Source organism: Rhamphochromis longiceps, linkage group LG13 (assembly GCF_057381845.1).
Source record: "Rhamphochromis longiceps isolate RC_006_pf linkage group LG13, R_longiceps_female_GT1.1, whole genome shotgun sequence".
Lineage (NCBI taxonomy): Eukaryota > Metazoa > Chordata > Actinopteri > Cichliformes > Cichlidae > Rhamphochromis > Rhamphochromis longiceps.
The window spans coordinates 9,005,329-9,027,310 of record NC_140569.1 but is presented as its reverse complement, the minus strand read 5'-3'; the positions used below and the strand labels follow the sequence as shown (position 1 = coordinate 9,027,310).

The window sequence follows — 21,982 nt, the reverse complement described above, 5'->3', positions numbered from 1 at the left end:
CACACAAAGGCCCAAACACAGTTGCACATCACCCCTTTGATTTGCATGCTACTATAAGTGTTAGTGTGTCCCATTTCTTTTGAGGACAACATTAATGGTCAATTACACTTTGAAATTAAATATGGGGGGCCATTTAAAAGGCTAGATGGTGAATACCCTACCATATGCAGCAGCCAGGGAGAAGAGACTAGAATTAAACTCAAGACTCCGAATTTATTACATCAACACAGCAAACAATCAAAAACATCATATCCAGCACTTGAACTTGAAGAAGTTCTGCAGATCCTCATCATCCTCTTGTCTGTTGTGGATCCCCGCGTAGACGGTCTTTAGCAGCTTGGTCTTAGACTTTCCATCCAAAATGTGAATGTAATTCTCTATGCAACCTGCAAACACAACCACAGATTTGCATAACAAAATTAGTTCACTCACACTGACAAAAATATTGTAGCATGTCATATTGTCTGGGTGTGTCTGACAAAATATTAAATATCTTTATATAACTACATTATATCCTGACTTGCCCTGTGGCCACAGTTTATTTGACAGCAGTCACCATATATGTATTACTATTTAGTATGCAATATGCCATCTATCTGTCAATCACACCAGCTGAATGTGATACATCTCTATAAATAACACGACATGGCATGTCACATGGGTCTGGCGGCATGATTTCAGTACAACACATTTGGTAAATATAGTCCAGCTGCCTATAAAGAAAATCATGGTAAACCAGTATTTTTTTTACACCTAAAAATGTATCTGTAGCTGGCAATCTTAATAAGCAACACTCACACTTTATAGGTAGATGCTCCCCATGTCCATTCAAAATCATTAAAAAGTTATTTAACTAGACATTTTGTTTAAACTCTAAAGGTTTCTGTAAATAACTTTTTACTGTTCAAGTCTGACTTTTTCCAAAGCTAATACCACGTGTTTATAGTATTTATAATAATAATAATAAAAAGTAATCACTTAGGCCCATGACTTTGCCATAAGCTATGAGGCTGGGGCCAAGCTGTGGGTGGTCGTACTGCTCCTCAGACATCAGCATGCGCACAATCTCTCCTGTGATGAAGGCATCCTCGAAGTTTTGCTCAGCCACAGGCTTCAAAGGGAATTTGCAGTATACATCCAAAGCAGCCTGAGGGTCGGATGGCTCCAGCAGCTGCGCAAGCTCGATGTAGGCATCATGGATCTAAACAGTCAGTTCATTAATCATATTTGATCTGCACTGCATTAAACCAGATAAACACCAAGAGCATGAGACTCTTTGAAAATATATAAACCACAACTTTTAGAGGTTTTCTAAATATCGAAGACATGTAATGGGAAATCTTTTTCCTAAATGTTCTTGAATGACTATATTCACTGTACATGAGATGTATGAAAGTATTTACTCAGAAATCTCAGCTAAATTTGAATCAAATGATCAAATAATGACATTTTATTAGTTCTATATGAATCTCTCCCTCATATTTTGAATGTCTTGAATTATACTGCACATTTTCTTCAGACATAATTGAGATCTTTTTTTCAGGCAAAGATTTATGAACAAAGGGTAACCGCTTTCAAGTCTTGAGCACGAGACTTTAAAATCTGAATATATATAGTTTAATTTTCTAGTCCAACAGCAGAACATGTGGCTATTCCACAGAGTTGGTGGGAGAAAGAACATGTTAATAAAATCCTTACTTAATGTGACTATTGTGAAACTTTGGGAAACGCTTTAAAATGCAAATATAAAAGATAACTGACCTCTGGTGCCATTGCGATGACCTCTTGGTATAGCTGTTTTGCTTGGTCCTGGGTGTTTGAAGATCGCGAGTAAGCTCGAGCCAGACCCAGTCTTGCTGCATGAGATCTGCGGTTCATCAGACTGGACTCATGGATTTTGTCTGTCACAGCAACTGAACAGAGATTGTTTTGAATCCCACATTGTACCCATTTAATGTTCTTGGAAACCAAAATCCTTAAGTAAAGAAAATTTGTATATTTATGACAGTGGTGCTAAACAACTAATGTCAAATCATCTGCATTTCAAGTAATCAATACCACTGTTTTGCATGTTATACCTTCAGTTAAACAGCATTATATTTGAACTTCTTAAACAGAAAAATGTATAAGCCCTCTTTTATCATCAAGATTTAGATTTTCTCTGTGTAGTTTTTTTTTTTTATTGTAGCTTGCAAAACCTGTTCACACCTCACCAAGAAAGGATTTTCAGTTTCCCAGACTTGCCTCTGTAATGCCTTACCCTCAGCTTTCCTCAAAGTATCAGAGAAACTGTCCTGTTTAGACTTGTTGAGCGGGAGCTGAGGTTTAGTGTTATGACCAGAAAGTTTCACCCTATCTGGCTTGGCAGCTGCTCCAGAACTCCCCCTACAGGAGAGAAAGCATAATACAGGCTCTCTAAAAACTTATTTAATATTCAAGTGAAAAGTCTGTTTTTTTGTTAGTTTGGTTGTTTGTTGTTGTTTTGTCTTTTCATATAGCAGACCCAGAGTCATAAATGGTAAAAGGCTGTTTTTGCTTCATACGTAGGAAGCAAGGCAAAGCTATACAGGCTATAAATCCATAGGAAATCATTCATGCTATGACAATGGGAAAGGGAAAACCATCTAAACCATGTATCTACAAACACCTTTCTCAGTACAAACCTGGCTGCAGGGGTTTTGGCTGGATTCCGGACAGCCTTCCCTCCCCTGGTGGGAGCTGGAGCTGGTGCTTTGGTTACAGCTACTGCTACACACCTAGAACCTCCCCTGCTCTGCTGCACTCCTCTTTTTGCCAATTTGATGTCACAAGTCTCCTTTACACCAGCTGGTTGGGTGATGGACTGCTTGGCAGCTTCCTTAGTTTTAACCTCCACCTTTTCCTGCCACCACTTTTGTTCTGAGCAAACAGGTAATGGTGAGGAAAAGTTAAATTCCAAAAAGGCTACATTAAAAATGTGTTAAAAACACCAGCCTATTGGAAGAAATAACAGAACATTCATTGAAACACAATCATCAGTTTGATAGAAAGTAATAATTCTGGCATGAAATACAAGCACAAGACATGGAATATAAAAGTTACATGACCACCAGAGATGTCAATGAAGTATGTTTGCTAGAGAATATCAGGTCCTTTTCATTCATTATCCTAACATATGCTTTCTTGCATCCCCTCTCCTCCCATAGCAAGGAAATTGTTTCCTAAAGACCATCACAGGAGATCTTCCAGTTCCGTAAATGTACCTGAAGGACATGAGGGGCTATGATTACCATTTTGGGGGTTCTATGAAACAGGTTTATGACACTGACCTTTCCATAAATTAAAATATTTAAAACGAATTCTATATGACTAAAATCAACACTGGCAATAATGCCACTAAAATTAAGATACATTAATCAATGAACATATTGATAGGTTTGTAGCTTGAACCCATCCGCTGGAACGTTGAAGACAATATAATTACACTGCTAAGCAAGACACAAATAGGCAAAGTTCTTCATGTTACTCGTGCACGGGAGAGACCGGACAGAGCGCCGTCCCTTCGCTTGACCCCAGTCGCTCTCGTCCGTCCTCCCGTACCACTGTCCTTTTATTGAGGTTACATGAATATGCATAGGTTCATTAACATACGACGTCTACATACAAACAAAGAGTACCTTGCCTGTGTGTGTGTGTGTGTGTGTGTGTGTGTGTGTGTGTGTGTGTGTGTGTGTGTGTGTGTGTGTGTGTTGCTGATCAAAGGGTCAAACATCCTTGGTCAGGAAGAGGGTAGACTAGACCCCCCCCCGGTGAGGAAGTCCAGCAGTTCATCTAAACAGAAAAGCACTTAGACTAGAACAGACGTAGCTACGTTAATCCTACCATAAAACAATTAAGACAAGGTACGAACTTTCCCATGCTCCCAGGATATAGGTGTGCATTCTAGTGTGGAATACACACCAAGCCTCTGTAGCCTGTTAAAGATCACACAACTTATCACTACACAATTGATTATACACCTCTAAGCATCTATGGTTAAATATTTCTAAGCATAAATGACAATCAACAATACAAACTCTAACACATATCTTATGAGAAAAAAGACAAGAAATTATAATATTAGAAGTTCTGTGGACATTCATATCATTCAGTGATGCAGCTGTGAACCTTCTTAAGTAACTAACATAACTTGAGACCGACACTATGGAGGCAAGGATTTTTCATTTGGCAGCTTTGATTCTTGCATCTTGGCATCGCTTCCTCTCATCTCTCTCACATCCTTGCTGGGAGCAAGAAATGCAAGTGAAGGAAGTGAGGAGGCACATTAGCATAATGAAAAGGACCCATGGTGTTGCCAGCAGCCTACGGTGGTGACCTTCCTCCCACTTGTAAGGTGGAGGAAGCTGGTTCATCTGGCTGGGGTCAGGCCTACAATTCTGCTTTATTTTTATGTAGTTTTCTACACATTACAGGTAAACCAGCTTTATTTACCTCACAAGTGAAAAGAAGTGCACCACTGCAAGCTGCTGGGAAAACCATCTTCTCTGGAAAAGCTCACTTTAGTTAATGTACAGAGACTCACTGGTCAGCTGTTCAGGTGGCTCTCCAATCTGAGTCTTGAGTTCCAGCTCAATGCTGGCCTGGAGGCTGAGAAAGGCATCACTTATAGCTTCCTTTGACCTTTCTGAATTTGGGTTATTGTCGTACTGAGCCAGCTGTGCCAGACCCAAGAGACAAAGGGCATGGCTGTCACGCGGTGTGGTTACTACTGCAAGGTGGCACGTCTTCATGCACCAGCAGTAAAGAAACCGGAAGAGAAAAAAAGTCTGAATTATGTCACACGAAACACTCTTGGATATTAACAGTCACTCTATGGATTAGGTACCCTGCACTCGTAAAAAAGAAAGCTCAACATACCCTTTCCTGCATGTCAAGAAGTTCCTGACAGGGAGTGATAGAGGTGTGACGTATTAGAGCTGTGAGGGCCTGGCATCTTTTTGCCACCAGAGACTGCCTCTCAATGCCAGTCTTAGCCTGGCATTCACTCTGCTGGGTCAGCCTCTGCAGCAGGGCAAAGTGAGCATCCAGCAGCACCCACTCCAGCTGCCTGCTCACCTCACCACGACGTACACACTGACTCACACTCTGGGTACTCAGCATTGCCACACTGAAGCAGTCCAGCACAGAGACAAGAAGACAGTGTTTTTATGTAGTGGTTAAAACAGCTAAACTGGCTTCTACTCTTAAATGACAGGACTTTTCTTTGGATCGCACATTCACTGCTGAGATGAGTGAGACAGCTCGTTAGAGCCAATATCCACTGCAAACCCCGAATAATAAAACCAGCAAAAAATAAAAACTCCCAAAGTTTTGCATACATATGATAGACCTGTTCAGCACTCATGGCCTTTGTGCATAATGTGCTTCTCTGCTGCAGTTGCCCCAGAGTAAGAAGGCCACGTAGGAACTGTGTGTTGCGGCTGGACAGAGGGTCCGATAGATCCTGCTCCTCCCAGCTGTAAACAAAATCATAAAATATATGGCAGTACAAGCACGAAGCAGCCATTATAACTCTATAGATGACACAACTTAAAGTGTATCAATGTGCTTCTGTAGATGATAGTGGTCTCTTTCAATCAGTTACCTCTCCTTTCAACAGGCTTAAACAGAACAAGCTGGTATATTATTGTTGCTGTCATGGCCTCACACTCTCCCTCTCTCACTGAATATATCCACCTCCACCTCCACCACACACACACACACACACACACACACACACACACACACACACACACACACACACACACACACACACACACACACACACACACACACACACACACACCTCTTGCTGCAGCGCTGGCTGATAAAGTGCTCCAGTCCCTGTTGTAAGAACAAAGCAGCCTCCTTCTCTGCATCCTCAGAGGCTTTCTGTTCCTGCAGTAGCAGACCCAGGCCTGCGAAGAATCTGGAAAAAAGAAAGGCAGCACACATTGAAGAGCTCTGATCTAGTTTTTAGATGTTTAGAATCTAGACCCAGTTTACCCTGTTTAACAGTCTAATCTTAGAAAGGTTATATGATAGAGGGCTTATCATGGAGTGAGAATTTAAGAAGGAGAATAAGGGCTTTTTCAAACCTGCTCTTACACAGCCACAGAAAGGATGCGCCAAATTCTTCACAGAAAAAATCCAAAAAATTAGACAAGCAATTGGTACATCAACAGCAGATCCAGAATATGTACTGTGTCCACCAAAAAACTGTTTAAACACCATGAAACAGTTTCAACCTATTAACAGCAAAGACCTGGAGGACATCTTAGGTCAACTGAACTCCTCCTCTTGCTGTTTAGATGTCCTGCCAACAAGTTTTTTCAAAAAGGTCTCAAAGACTTTAGAGTCAGACCTGTTACAGATCGTCAACTTTTCTTTATTATCAGGTGTGTTTCCAGAATCACTAAAAACTGCTGTAATCAAACCTATACTGAAAAAGGACAATCTTGACAAGACACAAATGAACAACTACAGGCCGATCTCAAATCTCCCGTTTTTAAGTAAGATCATTGAAAAAGCAGTTTCTCAACAGCTCAGTTACTTCTTAAAACAGAATAATTGCTACGATGCCTTCCAGTCAGGTTTTAGACAGAACCACAGCACTGAAACCGCTCTGACCAAAGTGTTTAATGACATATGTCTGAATACAGACAGTGGAAAAATGTCAGTCCTAGTTTTACTGGATCTCAGTGCAGCATTTGATACAGTTGACCACAACATATTACTCAAACGACTGGAGAACTGGACAGGTCTTTCAGGAACTGTACTAAACTGGTTCAAAACATACGTAGAAAACAGGAAATACTTTGTATCAATAGGTAACTTCACATCTGAGCAGACAAGTATCACATGTGGAGTTCCCCAAGGTTCCATCTTGGGACCCCTTCTGTTTAACATCTACATGCTCCCACTGGCACAGATTATAAACAACAACAAAATAAACTACCACAGCTATGCAGATGACACACAAATATATATCACAATGTCACCAGGAGACCGAGGCCCTGTACAGGCTCTTGGTAAATGCATTGAGGAAATCAATGACTGGTTGTGCCACAATTTTCTCCAGCTAAACAAAAACAAAACTGAGGTAATAGTCTTTGGCGCCAAAGAAAAACGATTACAGGTCACCAGAGAACTTCAATCTATACATCTAAAAACCACAAACCAGGCGAGAAATTTGGGTGTAGTGATGGATGCAGACCTAAACTTAGAAAAACACATTAAGACAATAACAAAGTCAGCTTACTATCACCTCAAGAATATTTCAAGGATAAAAGATCTGATGTCTCAACAGGACCTGGAAAAACTAGTCCATGCATTCATCTTTAGTAGGCTTGATTACTGTAACAGCATCTTTACAGGTCTACCTAAAAAATCAGTCAGACAACTACAGCTCATTCAGAACTCTGCTGCTCGAGTCCTCACTAAGACCAAAAAAGTGGACCACATCAGTCCAGCTCTGAGGTCCTTACACTGGCTGCCTGTCCGTCAGAGGATAGACTTTAAAGTTCTGATGCTGGTCTATAAAGCTCTGAATGGTTTAGGACCAAAATACATCAATGACCTCCTGACCCAGTATGAACCATCCAGATCCCTCAGGTCATCTGGATCCGGTCTTTTATCAGTTCCCAGAGTCAGAACCAGACACGGAGAAGCTGCATTCAGCTTTTATGCTCCTTATATCTGGAACAAACTCCCAGAAAGCCTCAGATCAGCTGAAACACTCAGTTTATTTAAATCCAGGTTGAAGACTCACCTGTTCTCAGCTGCATTTGAATAAAGCACCAAATCCACACTTTAAGCTTAAATTTCAAAACTCACATTTAACTATTGATTTTATCTACTGTTCTGATTTTATCTGTTTTGATTTTATATACTGTTGTTTGTTTGTTTGTTTGTTTGTTTGTTTGTTTGTTTGTTTGTTTGTTTGTTAATTAGTTAGTTAGTTTATTTGCTTGTTTTAATCAATTTTAAATCATGCTTTTTATTTGTTCTTGTTTCTAATGTCTCTGTAAAGCACTTTGAATCACCTTGTTGTTGAATTGTGCTATACAAATAAACTTGCCTTGCCTTGCCTTGCATATTTTAACCTCTCTGTATTTTGTTCTTGATTACCAGAAACTCAGTAGCTGAGCAACAGATTGTCAAACTCTTGCTTTTAAGCTGTTACCAGCAGACTAAATAATTGTTAGTATCATTTTTCAGTGGACCTCTGTGAGTTTCAGCATTGATTTTCTGGCTTATATCTAATCTATTTCTATCTATGTCACAGTGACATCACAGTGAGAGCTGCACAGCTTCCTAACTCTGCAATATTTAATCAGCTTCTTTAATCTAGTTTCTTGTTACTATTACAAGTTACTATTAGTATTACAATATTTTTCCTTCTTCTACTACCGTATGTACAATCCTGCAAACTGACCTGAGTGCAGGGTGTAGGGGTCGTAGGGCCAGCCCATTGTGAAAGTGCAGCAGGGCTTCCCTTTCCCTCCCTTGCAGCAGCAGCAGCCTTCCTGCATGGAGGCTGTACTCCCAGCTTTCTGGGCACAGAGACCAGGCATCCAGGTACTTCAGAAGGGCTCGGTGGATATAGCTCTCTTTATCCTGCATAGTTGCACTGATGTCCTGCAACCACCAAGTCCAAGTTTATTGATGATAAGTAACAGTCATAGATGCTTAGACTAAAAACAACCATACAGAACAATATCTATATTTACCATGGTAGTGAATGCAGAACGGAAGTATCTGGAACGATACTGATTTCTATAACTAGCAATGAAAAACATCAAGATCTTCAGCTGAATAAAATTCAGCTCTGTGACGACTTAAGTGTGTTTGAAGAGCCTGTGGAAATGTTAACAGTAATATTCTGAGATGCTGAACTGAATATTGTTTACAAAAGGGTTAGGGTGGTTTTACATTCTAACAGATCACTCATAAGTCAAAGAGAAGTTGTACTGATGTTAGGAAGACGGCGATAGTCTGTCTGTACTGGCCCCTCACTAATCTTTTTCATCACTATCAGATAAAACAGTTTCCTCAAGCAATAGAAGCAGAGGTACTGACAGCATATGACACAATTACCTTGCCAGTTTTCTTAGAAAGCCAGATGTAGAGAGTCTGAACATAGTCTGCTTTGCTGGACTGTCCCTGCTCTTTGAGCAGATGATACTCTTTATCCAGAGCCTGCAGCTGGTTCTCTACTGTGGGTGTTCCAAGGAAACCGTGCAGTTTACACACAGCCAAGATGTCATCCTGATGTGCTGTTGATTTGGCATCACTTAATTCATCTCTCTCTTTGTCAGCCTTTGAGTTGAAACATGTGAGGTTCATTAGCTTTCAACTCAAAAATCAACAAGACAACTGATTTACAATAAACTGGCAAAAAAGTACTATTTTTATATTTTCTGAAAGCTTTGTCACATTTCATAAACTTCCACATGCTTATGAATAATGAAAGTGTGTACTGCAACATCAAAGCAATGTTGTTAACTGACATTTCAGCTGTAATTGACCATATATTTTAATTTAAAATTAGCATGTTATTTACTATGCAATTCTGATTAAAATAACCTTCAGTAATTTTTTTCATTGTTTTAATACAACTAATATGCTGCATAGAGAGCTTTTATTTGTGTATAATAGTACCACACCTTCCTCTGTAGGCTGTACATCTCTGTAGCGTAATGGTGCTCCTCCAGCACGAGACCCAGCTGGAAGTGAAGCCTGGCATCTCTGGAGTTAAGTCTGATAGCTGATGCATAGTGGACAGCAGCCTGCTCCAGGCTATGCAGAGGAGACTGGCCATCTTCATGGTGCAACAGGTCTCCTGTGGAAATGGGAAAAATAAAACACTGTTTTGTGGTACACATCTGACAGAGAGACCAGAGGATTTGCATATATATGAGAGAATTTGCATCTATATAGATTATATAGTACTGGCAAACAACATTTTTCATCGCCGCAGGATGACATTACATTTAAGAGTTTTAAAGACCCATTTAAAACCCCCTTCAGTTCAAATGTAAGATCAAACCAAACTTACAATAGACTTCCTATCTACAATTTTACCATAAGTGTGTCTAGTTTAAGTATTTGGTTGAGCTTAAGAACACTGTCTAAATGTGTTTATTAATGTGAGAAGAATAAAATGCTGTTGGCTGTTGTTACCACTAGCAATTTTATTGATCTTACACATATAAACATAGCTTGAAGTATTTAGAGAAACTGATTTAATCAGTACACAGCATGCATCATGAATATTGGCTTTAGTTTCGAATTTTATTAAGTAATTAAGCCCTTTATAATCCGCTGACTTGAATTTAACTATTTTTGTAATTCTTTGGATTGTATTTGGTGGCATGCTCAAAACGCTGTCAGCAACCAGCAGCAGTGTAAACCTGATGATCGTGTTTTGTTCCAGGAATTATAAAGAATTCAGCACGTATCATGTCACTTAGTAGTACTTAGTAGTAGCAGTAATAAAATTCATATGGAAGTAAATCTTAGTACAGCAATTTTGACTCTCCAATTTAATACATTTCATTCCAACTGTATTGAGTATCAGAAAAATAAAAAAATCTTGGATAAGGTATTGTGTGCTTTGTGAAGTGAGCTCATTTTGAACAGTTTATTAAAGGACAGTTTCATCCAAGCATGAATACTTCACAGCACAATGCATAATGAAAACTAAACAGACTCTCCCATCTAGCTGCCTTCTCTTTACCGAGTACTGGATGCGCCTTTTGCATGAAATATTGAAAGAGAGTATCTTCCCTTGGCAAGTGCGTCCTTTTTCTGTCCAAGTGCACTGATGTCAAGCTTTTAATTGGTTATATTCCCTGGTACATTACATAATCCAACAAGCAGACCCATTCAGCATTTGCTGTTTTATAACTGATATATGCTACATAGCAGAAAAGTCATTTTAGCTGATGAAATTTTTGAGTCTGACAGAAGCATTGAGCTAATGTTAATGTGCAACAAACAGTGTCTTAAAAATGAAAACGTTTCACCAGGCCACATGAAAAATGAAAGGTCAAAAATCAACACTTTTTACTAACAACCCTCATGACACTCATTCTCATTTTGATACTTTTCAGTCACAAAAAAATTAGCAAGGCAAAGATAGCTGAGAAAACATGAGCACAAACTTGAGTGTGAGTGTCTGGCATGTCAAATAAAAGAGAACGCTTCAGAAGTAGCCACTTAGCAGCCTGTTTTCATGTATTTTTTATTAGCTTTAAGCTGAGCTGTGTTGTCAAGGTAAGGCAAGGAAAAAGTCCCTTTGCTCCAGAGTATTTTTAAATAATCAGTAAATAGCCTGTTTAAAAATAAAGGCAACTACAGACATTCGGCATTAGGGCAGATGGAAATTTGGACAGACTAGTCAGCACTTTATAAAAAGTAACAGGTGAAAAAATGCATTTGGTTTTTTTTTCTGACTTTCTAGTTTGTATTATAATAGCTTTACACTCTTGTCTGACCCACATTTTGTTTTGGATCACCATCTTACAATGCAGCATAATAATTCACAAAGTGTTAAAATGTAGGCGTGAAAGTGCTACATGCCTGGCTTTGGCAGATGTTGCCTGTAGAGTTTCAGGTGCTCCTGGGCCAAAGCACACAACTTGTCAACACTGTCTTCTGCTGCTGTCATTTGTAGTCTTTTCTCCCGGTTACGAATCTGTAGTAGAAAATAGACCAAGCAGGAAAGCTTAAACAGATACAGTAGGAGTAGTGATATGAGCCATATTATAACTTATACTTTTCATTTGATTAAGTGGGTAAACTATAAAGGTCTTCGATTTCCCACATTCACTACAAGATAGAACTATGGCAATAAGTAATTTTAGGTTTTTAGGTTTGCTGTGTATCATCAACATCAGTCAGAATATTAACTAACTGGACACTGAAAGGAATATCCAGTACAGCTTATTACCTCACAGGTGTGTTTGGTCTCTGTCTCCAGACATTTGGCTGATTCAAAGTGCTTCTTATACCAATCTGTCTCTGTTACATCCTAAAAGAAATAGTATCCTGATTATATCACAAATAAAGATTTTATAAAGTGCCTTTACCAGGTTCCATTGATAAAGCTTCGAACTGGACTGACAAGGTGGCTGTGCTGAATATACAGAACTGGGTTTGTCATTCTAGCAATGGTAAAATAACAATTACTGAAATGTAAAAATTATACATGGTTAATAAAAACTACTATTTTATTGACTCGTTCACCATAAACGTGGTCATTATTTTTACTATGGAATTCAAACTTGCGTTTACTCACAGTTAAATGGAGCACTGTCTTGTAAATAAAGGATAAACAGTGTCAAAGTCAGCGATTCTGGCAATGGAGGTTACTGCTTAATCTTTTACACTGACCTTTGCATCTAGGTCCCCAGTGGGTTTATGTAAACAGTCCAGAATGTGTGACCCAAGCTCAGACAGTTTCATCGTAGTGTCACACCCTTTGTTTAAAAGGGGAAAAAAGCTCATTAGAGGTGGACCGGGATGGATTTAGCTGTCAGGTTATTTAACAAATCTGTAGAATTGCTCCCCATGCAACCTCCCCCTAGGCAATGTGTCCAAACTAGCAATTAGTTGACTCGATGAAAGCATGCTCCTGCACTCTCGATATTTTACCTGCATCTTTATTCAAAAATGTCTTTCAGTCCATCTGTCCCTTCGGGTGCAAAAGGCTTGATAGGCTGAGATACTGGGCGGGTGTTTCTGGGTCTTTTTGTTATGGTCGTATCTTTCTAATCGATCTTTGTCTGTGGCTGCTTCTAAACACGTTTTCTTCTACTTCTCTTCATCACAGTTTGCTTCAAAGTTCTGTTAAGGGGCATTTATAAAGCATATTAAGGTTGAAATGTTGTATATAAATAAAACTGCCATTTGCAATTTAAGGACATTTTCCTTCACTGCTATGAGAATGACAGATGATCAGTTATGTATGTCTTTTAAGCCATATTGTGATATTTATCTTGGAAGATGCTATATAAATACAATTTTACTTTATTTGTACTTTTACCTAAATTAAACAATTTAAGAGAAGCCTTGATTATTTAGAAATACACACCTGAGTAAGCAAGCCAGATCTTCTGAACATAAAGGCCTGATATAAAATCCAGCCTTTGTCCCATGACAGTTAGTGGCACAAGGTTTTAGTTAAGTAATAATACCCCCTGTCATTAGAGTAACATGATCGTTGTCTACAGTATTACATCATGTTACATGATAGTATAGCTTGTGTAATCACTTCTGCTAAGAGGTAAGATACCTGTCAACAATGTAGCTGTAAGCATTTTCTATAGGTGTGGAAATAATGAAGTAACTCAAAGAATCCATATTAGGGCAGTGGCTTCATTTGTTATTCATTGATGTGACATTCATTGTACTAGAAGTTCAGGAATCTACTAGCTCTCTTTAAGAACAACACAACCTCCTCCTATCTGAACATCCAGAATAAGAACATCCACTCTTGCCAGTAGCTTTAAACTAATATGTTTGAAATGCTTCACCTCTGTGAAAAAAGAAACACTTGACCAAGGCAGCTGACATCGTCTTGTCAAGGTCCAGTTCAATAACCTTCCAGCCGTCTCCAAGAGGACAGTCACTAAGTGGGTCAACTTTTGACCTTCGGGCAAGCATCTCAATATAAGGCCTTGAGAAGATGCTCTTTGGTTCACTACAATTTAGCAAAATAACAAATGTGTGAAAGGTGATTTGCTAAATATTATACTATTTTTTTATATAAAGGAAACACATCATTCATTTGCAAATTAATATTCAGCATGAACCAAAGGATAAGTAATGGATGTGACTATTGGCGAATATGTTTTGCAATATGTGTGAGTTGTTTCAAGACTTACCTGTGACTGATAGACAAAGGCCTGTAGAAAGCACTTAGCGATACTGGGCATTCATACTCCAGCTGCTGCTTCACATCAGTGAAAGTCACAGGCACAGGAAGCAGCTCTCGAGTCACCAACACTTTGTACACCTGAAAAGGTGAGAAGGTCATTAGGTATATAAAGCTAACTACTCCCTTACTGACAAAAGGTTACCACAGATAAATGTATGGGTACAAAGCAGATGGATCCACTCATGTGCAGGAGTTATTAGGATGTACTAGCAGAGGATGTACTTCCTGAGGCAGCTGAAGAAATTCAACCTGCCAACACGGACGATGATGCAATTCTACACCGCAATCATCGAGTCCATCCTCACCTCCTCCATCACCGTGTGGTACGCTGGAGCCACTATCAGGGACAAACAGAGACTGCAGCGTGTTGTGCGCTCTGCTGAGAAGGTGATTGGCTGCAGACTCCCATCTCTGCAGGACCTGTACACCTCCAGGACACTGCGGCGTGCAGCTCGGATCTCAGCTGACCCTTCTCACCCTGGACACAGTCTGTTTGACCTGCTACCCTCAGGCAGGAGGCTCCGGTCCATTCGCACCAGAACCTCTCGCCATAAGAACAGTTTCTTCCCCTCTGCTGTTGGTCACATGAACAATAACCGTATGACTGTTCCCACCACTAGCTCATGACCCTACGCTGTGTTCACTGCATGATTCCATGTTTTGGCACTGATCACCACCTGCACAAAAACCAAAGAAAGAAACAAAAAAAGCAACATTTTACAACTTCTTTCTACGTAGCACTTTTAATTCTTATTCTCATGTATATATCTCATGTATATCTCATGCATATATCTTTCTACGTAGCACTTTTAATTCTTATTCTTACTTTTATTTTTTCATGTCTATTTAAGCGCAATTTATGACAGCATGTTTGCACTGAAGCACCGCAGCAATTTCCTAATGTTGTAAACCTGCTCAACATTTGGCAATAAAACTCTTTCTGATTCTGATTCTGATTAGGGCTCCAACAGAGACCTTTAAAAAGACTCAAATTCCTAATAAGTTTCATTACACAGAAGCAAAAGCTATGCTAAAAGCTTATGAAGTTTAAAAATTAAGAAAACTATATGTTATCAGGTGGATAATGATGAGTTTCAAAGCATTTCAAAGCTAGGATGCATATATAAAGTTTGACCACTATCCATGTCTTATTATACCTGTGAAACACTGCCATCTGGTGAACAGACTGAAATCTCCACCACTGTGTCTCCAAAATTCAGAGGGACTGGTTCCGAGCTGCTCACCCCATTTACTGTAACTTTAATGCGTCTGTCAGGCACCTCAGGAAGGAGTGTCACTGAATTACAACAAAAGGGAACAGTATCTGGAGGCAAAAACCCCCAGAAAAGCACATAACAATTTATTTTGTAAACTGAGAAATACTGCAAACCTTTTATGTCTCTGCATTTTTAAATAATATTCACTTACAAAGTAGCATATTTATACATACATTTACATACATGTGTACTGCTGCGGCTGCTTTTGTGTATCAATTGAAATAGAAAACAAAACAAAGAATTATACATTTCACATACAACTTCTTGTTTAACACAGATAGGCTGTACTCACTATTGTATTCAAAAACGTTGGAGCAAAACGCGGGGTGAAGTGAAATATCTCCTTCCAAAGCCAGGTTACTGAGCTCTGCGATCTTTGCTGACAGTTTGGTGATTTCCACACTGTATTTCTTTATGGTGCCATCCTCAGCTACCACCTCGATTCCTACTCTGTTCAACCCATCTTTCAGTGTAATCGTGTTAGACCTATCACCAAAGAGCTGAAATAGACATCACAAGGCTAAATTAGATGCGAAAGAGACTTGAATTGAGAAATAGAAGGCATAAAGCTTGCTCACAATACTATATGAAGCCCCACAATCGCTTGTCATCACGTCCAGTGTCACTTCGTTGACGCTGCTCTCCACAGTCACTTTGTAGTCTGTGACTTCAGGTGTGAACGATGGACGGAGCTTCCCAGCAGAAACACAGAGCTTCTCTAAATCACAGTTATCCATGATGACTCGGGCGTCTTCTTTATAGCTTGCTTGGGTTGAGCTACAACAGTCCCAAAACACAGCACTTAAACTGCTGTCCCATCCCAGCGCGCTCAGTTTTATTTACCACACTGACGCCCCACGTTACCACAGTAACATGACCACTTCTGTTGTATTTAGATATTAAGTTACTACTACATATGAGTATTTTAAATACATTTGGGCATTTAATAGGAATGAAAACAACAGCTGATACTTAAATAAGTTTTTCGTTTAGACCCTTTTTTTAAAAATTGTGCCATAAGTCAATAATAAGGAGCGTCGATTTAGAGAATACACACGGTTACACAAAAACGGATATTGTTATTAAACAAAATATAGAAAACTGCAAATAAAATTGTTATCACGCTGAAAAATTTTTTTTAGCTAACGATAACTAGCTGTTCCACTCATCCCAACGGCAGACGGCAGTAGAGGAGCGAAGAGGAAAACGAAGACGACTAGGTCACAGTTTTAACGTCATTTCCTGTCGGCTAAAGCGTGTTGTCTGCTAACAGGGTAAATATGTGATTTTGTTTTGTTAGATTTAATTTACAGTGATCCCGTTTTGCTATTAAATCAGTAATTAGTAACTTACATCTATCCCTTTTGTCACTTTCCTCAGCTTATCTAAACGTTAGTTTGGTTTCCTGTTAGCATTGTATGCTAGCTCTCTCCCTGGACATATTGCTATTGTTTTTCTGTTCTTCTAATGAAAAATAGTCCTATAGGAAAGTTACACGACGTTGTAATTATTCAATTATTTTACAGAAATATGGCCGCAGAGGACTACCCTCACGAGATAGATGAACAGCTCACGGGCTTCGACTCGTCAGTGACTTCAGTTAAAACCATCTTGGAGCAGTTGATGTCGATGCCTAGAAATGACCTGCTGCAAAAGGTAGGCCTAATACTATTATACACATCGGGTACTGTGGTCTTTTTGTTGGCTTAGATTTGTTCTTGTGCGTACCTACTATCTGTATACACTCGTGCACTCACCGGCCACTTTGTTAGAAACACATGGTCAGATACTTGGTAACAGATTATTTAATGTGCCAATAGCTCAATCAATTTAGGAACGTGAACATGGTCAAGAAAAACAACTGAGATGGGGATGAAACATGGTCTTAGTATTTCAGAAAATTGTGGATCTTCTGGGATTTTCCATCACAATCATTTCTATGGTTTACATACAATGGTCTAAAAAAGAGAAAATATCCAGTGATTGTCTGTTCTCTGGGTGAAAATGTCATGTTAATGCCAGATGTTAGAGGAGAATGGCCAGACTGCCACAGGCTCATAAGAAGACAACAGTAAGGGTATGCAGAAGAGCATCTCTGAACACACAACACATTGAACATGGCAGCTGATGGGTGACAGCAACAGAAGACAACAACAGAAGTGCCGGCCTACTTAAGTATTGTTGCTGACCATGTCTTTTCCTTTATGACCTCAGTGTATGCATCGTCTGATAGCTGCTTCCAGCAGTGTAACACTCCATGTCCGTAAATCATCTCAAACTGGTTTCTTGCCATGACTATTAGTTCACTGTACTCAGATGACCTCCATCGTCACCAGATCTCAGTGAAACAGATTGTCTTTGGGATGTGGTGGAACAGGAGATTCACCTCATGGATGTACAGCTGACATAGCGGCACCAGCTGTGTGATGCTATCATATCAATATGGACCAGAACTCTGAGCAATGTTTCCACCTCCCTGTTAAATCTATGCTATGAAGAATTAAGGCACTTCTGGGGGCAAAGGATGTCAAAACCCAATGCTAGGAAGATGTACCTAATAAAGTGGCTAGTGTGTTTATATTTATTTTCTTTTATAGAGCAAAATTTTATTCAGTGAAACAATACTGCATTGAATATGTTACAAATACATTTAATGAAAAAAGTGATACTAATCTGTCGTATGCAGGAGGCTATAAATAAAATACAATTTGGTTCATTAACAGTTGGATCCTCTGGATCAAGCCAAGCTGGATCTGATGTCTGCCTACACCCTTAATTCATTATTCTGGAGTGAGTTTTTTCCCTATTTTGTCTAATCTTTATATCTTGTTGAATATAGATAAATTTAGCGAAAGCATACTGAAGAGACAAATACATTACAACTTTTCCATACATGGATGTCATTTTGTGTGGAAAGTGTGGACATGTGGCTTTATTTTTTATCTTACTCAGTGTACTTGGTAACACAAGGGATAAATCCCAGAGAACATGGAATCAAACAGGAATTGGTATGTGCCATCTATCTCTGACTTATTATTTGCTCACATGGATTCATATGTATTGTCTAATTCCTCAGTAACCATCCTGTTGTTTCAGGAGCGAATAAGGACATATATGAACAGAGTGAAAGAGATCACAGAGAAGAAAAAAGCTGCCCGTCTGGATAAGGGAGCTGCTGCACGCTTCGTCCGGAGTGCTCTTTATGATCCTGATGATAAGGATTCTAAAAAAAAAGCAGCAAGCACATCTTCAGAAACTCCTCCATCAAAGCGTTCAAAGCAGAAATGAAATAAAGAAGAAGCTGCAGAGTATGTCAAAGTGCAAAAGATCACGACCTTTAAGGGTGATGAACACTGGGGTAAAACATTTTGGTCATAAGCCACATTTGAAGGCTAAGGTTGTCTGATCAACAATTACACAAGACAGCTAAACAGAACAATCCATCATCAGGATCATAGCTTGGAGTCGTGTAAATTTTCATGGTTGACCCGCAGCAGTCTGCAAATGTGTTTGACAAGCAAAAGACTGTAGTTGCTACGTTTGACACGTCGTCTCAGGGCAGTCTCACATACTTTTGGATCTTGATGCTAACAGCTGCTCTAGGTTTGAAACATGTTGTAATGTTCTTGTAATGTTGCGCTGGTCTAAATCTTTGTATTTTGAAAGTGATTCTAGGAATCAAAGTTTCATTTTTATTTTTTTTTTAAACAAATGCAATGTTTTGAACATCATCAAGAAAATGGTTTTGTGAGTATAATGCCTTTAGCATAAAAATATTCACCAAAAATACAGTGTTTAAATTATTTTCTTTTATACAGTTTATTGTCAGCATGGTGCTGAAATGTGTAATAGTGTCGCATTTCAGGAAGCAAGTGCAGGATGTGAGCCTTCTGCTCAGCTGTCTGTTTCCTCTGGTCGATCTGAGAGAGCGTGGTGGTTATATAAATTGACCGTATGATACACTGCTGATCTATCTAAGGCAGTGGTCGGCAATTAATTTTCCTAAAGGGCCACATGAGAAGCTAGGATTATTGTTGAGGGCCGCACCATTGAGCTTACAGAAAGCTAAAATTAATACTGAGCAGAATTGAGTTCATCTTAATATTAATTTTCTCTTTTTGAAGGCTTATTGTTGTTTTTGTTTCTTGATAGTCTTCCTCAATAGTCCTTCTTTTAAGATGAGATAAGATAAACCTTTATTAGTCCCAAATTTGTTGTGTCACAGCAGAAAGTGGACAGTTCAAAGTTACAGCAGCAAAAATAATGAAATAGAATGAGATAAAAGAATAACATGCTATATAAAATAGAATAAAATACTATGTTGTCAAAAAAAATTACACTTATTGGTATTGCGTGTGTGTCTGCACGTGTTTGGTCAACTCAATGTTTGGTCTCTGTTGTGGAGTCTGACAGCCGATGGAAGGAAAGACCTGCAAAATCTGTCTGTCCCACATCATGGGTGCCGCAGTCTGCCACTGAAGGAACTGCTCAGTGCTGTCACAGTCTCCTGCATGGGGTGGGAGATTGCATCCAACAGGGATGACAGCTTAGCCACCATTCTCCTGTCACTCACCACCTCCACTGGGTCCAGAGGGCATCCTAGAACAGAGCTGGCCCTCCGGATCAGCCTGTTCAGTCTCTTTCTGTCCCCAGCAGACCACACCGTGAAATATGGCTGAGGCTACCACAGAGTCATAGAAGGTCTTCAGGAGTGGGCCCTTGACTCCAAAAGACCTGAGCTTCTACAGCAGATACAGCCTGCTCTGCCCTTTCCTGTACAGGGCATTTGAGTTGTGAGTCCAATCCAGTTTATTGTTCTGATGAACACCATTCAAAAAGCTTCTTCAGTTCTAAAAGCTGATCGGTAGTATATAACCTCTACTGTTGTTCTAATGAAGGTGGTTTCAACATGCCTGTGACTCACAAGTACGTCCAGATTGTTCAACTGCCCTCGACTCCCATTCACTTTAGATCAGTGGTCCCCAGCCCCCGGCCCAGTCTGTGAGTCGTTTGGTAACAGGCCGCAAGAGTTGAGGCTCAGGTGTGAAATTTGTGGTTTTCAGAGTTTTTACTGTTATTTTTTTAATCGTTTTCATCCTTAACTCCGTTTCCCTGGGTCTTTTCCCGTGTGTTATGAATAAATCCCCCTTTTTTTTTTTTTTGTACCGGTACTGGTTTTATTTTGTTGTATTTATCTGTGATATCTTAAAGGCCGGTCTGTGAAAATATTGTTGGACATAAACTGGTCCGTTAAGCACAAAAGGTTGGGGATCGCTGCTTTAGATGACTGTGACCCAGGTGAATGAGAATCTATACAGACAATCCAAACATCTCAACAGTAAGTAGTGAAAAAGTCAATAAAACCAGCAATTTATATTACAGAACCATGCAACAAAGCAATAATTAAGCCAGTCTTTACAGGCAGAATATCACATGTAACCCAAACTGATTTCCTTCTGACGAAAAATACAGTTTTTACTTTCATTTAAAAACTTTCAGCACTAATAATGAGAGTTAAAAACATGCAAATATTTTTAAAATTCATTTCTTGAATGAAACACTTTTAACACTGACATACTAAAAACCCATATGTTTGTGTTTCACCTTCTTGGTCAAAGTAAACAATACTGTAGAGCTCATTTCATTAGAATAATAGGACAAAAAAAGGGTGAAACTGCATTGTACTAAATAACAATCAAGCAGAGGAATATTTAATTCACGATAGCAACTTGTATCGGCCCTCACGTCGGTCAAACTGGTGACCTTTTGATTACAAAGTGGCCTTTGTAACCATGGCAAACAGTGTTGTAGTTGGATGGCTGCATGGTATAAGCATAGGCTGTAATGAGACTCCCCCTTATAAAAACCAATGTCACATTTGATAAAGGCACCCATATAGCTTCCTTTTTCTAATTCCCTCTGGACAGCCGAGATCTTAATCTTAATGTACCCTCGAGTCACTGCATCCCTCTAATCAAGCTCAGGAAACAGCGAGGCAGTGAGTTAGATTCTAAGGAATGTATCATTTCATTCTTTTCATCATCTTTCCTTTTCTCATCCTCCCTACAGCAGCGTCCAAAAATGACATTTGTTTAGCCAAAGCCTCCTACTCCATTTTTTTTTAAAGTTTTTCCACCAAGTTGTTGTTTCAAACTCTGTTCAAAGACATGTGTCAAACTTTGCCTGATGAACAGCCCCGTCTGCATATTGGAAAAATATGGATTTTTCTGCTTTTTCCCCTCTCTGTTATGTTCGCCTTCAAATGCCCTCTTCCACACATGTGCTGAGTATAAAGGAGTTAGGTCACAGTGCGAGCAAATTTGAACAAACAAACTCTCATGTTGAAATTGTGAGCCCTAACTCGTTCCAAACCCTGATTTGTCCCGCGGTTGTTTATTTATGCTGTTTGTGAGCAGCTTGCGGTGAGGAAGTTTATATTACGTGGAGTGAAAGGCATCAGACCAAATGACCTCTTCAGGCAAGATGGCGTTAGAGGCAGCCTTTGTTGCAAACACTGTCTCCTAAAAGGATGGAGTCTGCTGACAAAAGACTGTGTTAACCTGCTTTAAATCACAGAGTTTGAGCTGGATTGTCAGTTACAAGATGTTATAAATAGGCTACACTATGATTACAGTGCTGAAATCCAGAAGCCTCAAATAATGTCTATGTAATCACTAGCCAGACTTTTTATTGCATTGCCTCTAATATCCTGGAATTTATCATTTGTGTCTCATCAGATACA

General features: G+C 39.3%; 2 protein-coding genes across 2 annotated transcripts; one reads left to right on the top strand and one right to left on the bottom strand.

The window, feature by feature from the left end:
• Nucleotides 1–38: 38 nt before the first annotated feature.
• LOC146655337 (uncharacterized) lies at nucleotides 39–16,233 on the bottom strand. Its single transcript, XM_085427404.1, has 20 exons — nucleotides 15,819–16,233; nucleotides 15,533–15,740; nucleotides 15,121–15,287; nucleotides 13,911–14,041; nucleotides 13,560–13,726; nucleotides 12,418–12,503; nucleotides 11,975–12,055; nucleotides 11,605–11,719; nucleotides 9,687–9,862; nucleotides 9,118–9,339; nucleotides 8,456–8,658; nucleotides 5,825–5,947; nucleotides 5,358–5,495; nucleotides 4,897–5,146; nucleotides 4,562–4,763; nucleotides 2,664–2,898; nucleotides 2,261–2,385; nucleotides 1,762–1,913; nucleotides 979–1,201; nucleotides 39–386 (listed from the first exon to the last, which is right to left on the bottom strand). The coding sequence occupies exons 1-20, from the start codon at nucleotides 15,975–15,977 to the stop codon at nucleotides 247–249; spliced, it is 3,303 nt and encodes a 1,100-aa protein (XP_085283530.1). The 5' UTR covers nucleotides 15,978–16,233; the 3' UTR covers nucleotides 39–246.
• Nucleotides 16,234–16,374: 141 nt separating this feature from the next.
• On the top strand, nucleotides 16,375–19,027 carry c1d (C1D nuclear receptor corepressor). The gene is made up of 5 exons (XM_085427409.1): nucleotides 16,375–16,514; nucleotides 16,767–16,896; nucleotides 17,964–18,030; nucleotides 18,193–18,248; nucleotides 18,337–19,027. The coding sequence occupies exons 2-5, from the start codon at nucleotides 16,771–16,773 to the stop codon at nucleotides 18,526–18,528; spliced, it is 441 nt and encodes a 146-aa protein (XP_085283535.1). The 5' UTR covers nucleotides 16,375–16,514; nucleotides 16,767–16,770; the 3' UTR covers nucleotides 18,529–19,027.
• Nucleotides 19,028–21,982: the final 2,955 nt, after the last annotated feature.

Excerpts from the sequence above, each read along its gene's own strand:
- LOC146655337 (XM_085427404.1), bottom strand. The coding sequence starts at position 15,977 with ATGGATAACTGTGATTTAGAGAAGCTCTGTGTTTCTGCTGGGAAGCTC. Across the intron at positions 12,504-13,559 it reads GTGTTTCTTTTTTCACAGAG|GGTGTGACACTACGATGAAA; the intron begins GTGAAGCATTTC and ends TTTTAAACAAAG. Across the intron at positions 4,764-4,896 it reads TTCTTGACATGCAGGAAAGG|ACGTGCCACCTTGCAGTAGT; the intron begins GTATGTTGAGCT and ends TGGTGCATGAAG.
- c1d (XM_085427409.1), top strand. The coding sequence starts at position 16,771 with ATGGCCGCAGAGGACTACCCTCACGAGATAGATGAACAGCTCACGGGC. Across the intron at positions 16,897-17,963 it reads GAAATGACCTGCTGCAAAAG|TTGGATCCTCTGGATCAAGC; the intron begins GTAGGCCTAATA and ends GTTCATTAACAG. Across the intron at positions 18,249-18,336 it reads ATGGAATCAAACAGGAATTG|GAGCGAATAAGGACATATAT; the intron begins GTATGTGCCATC and ends CTGTTGTTTCAG.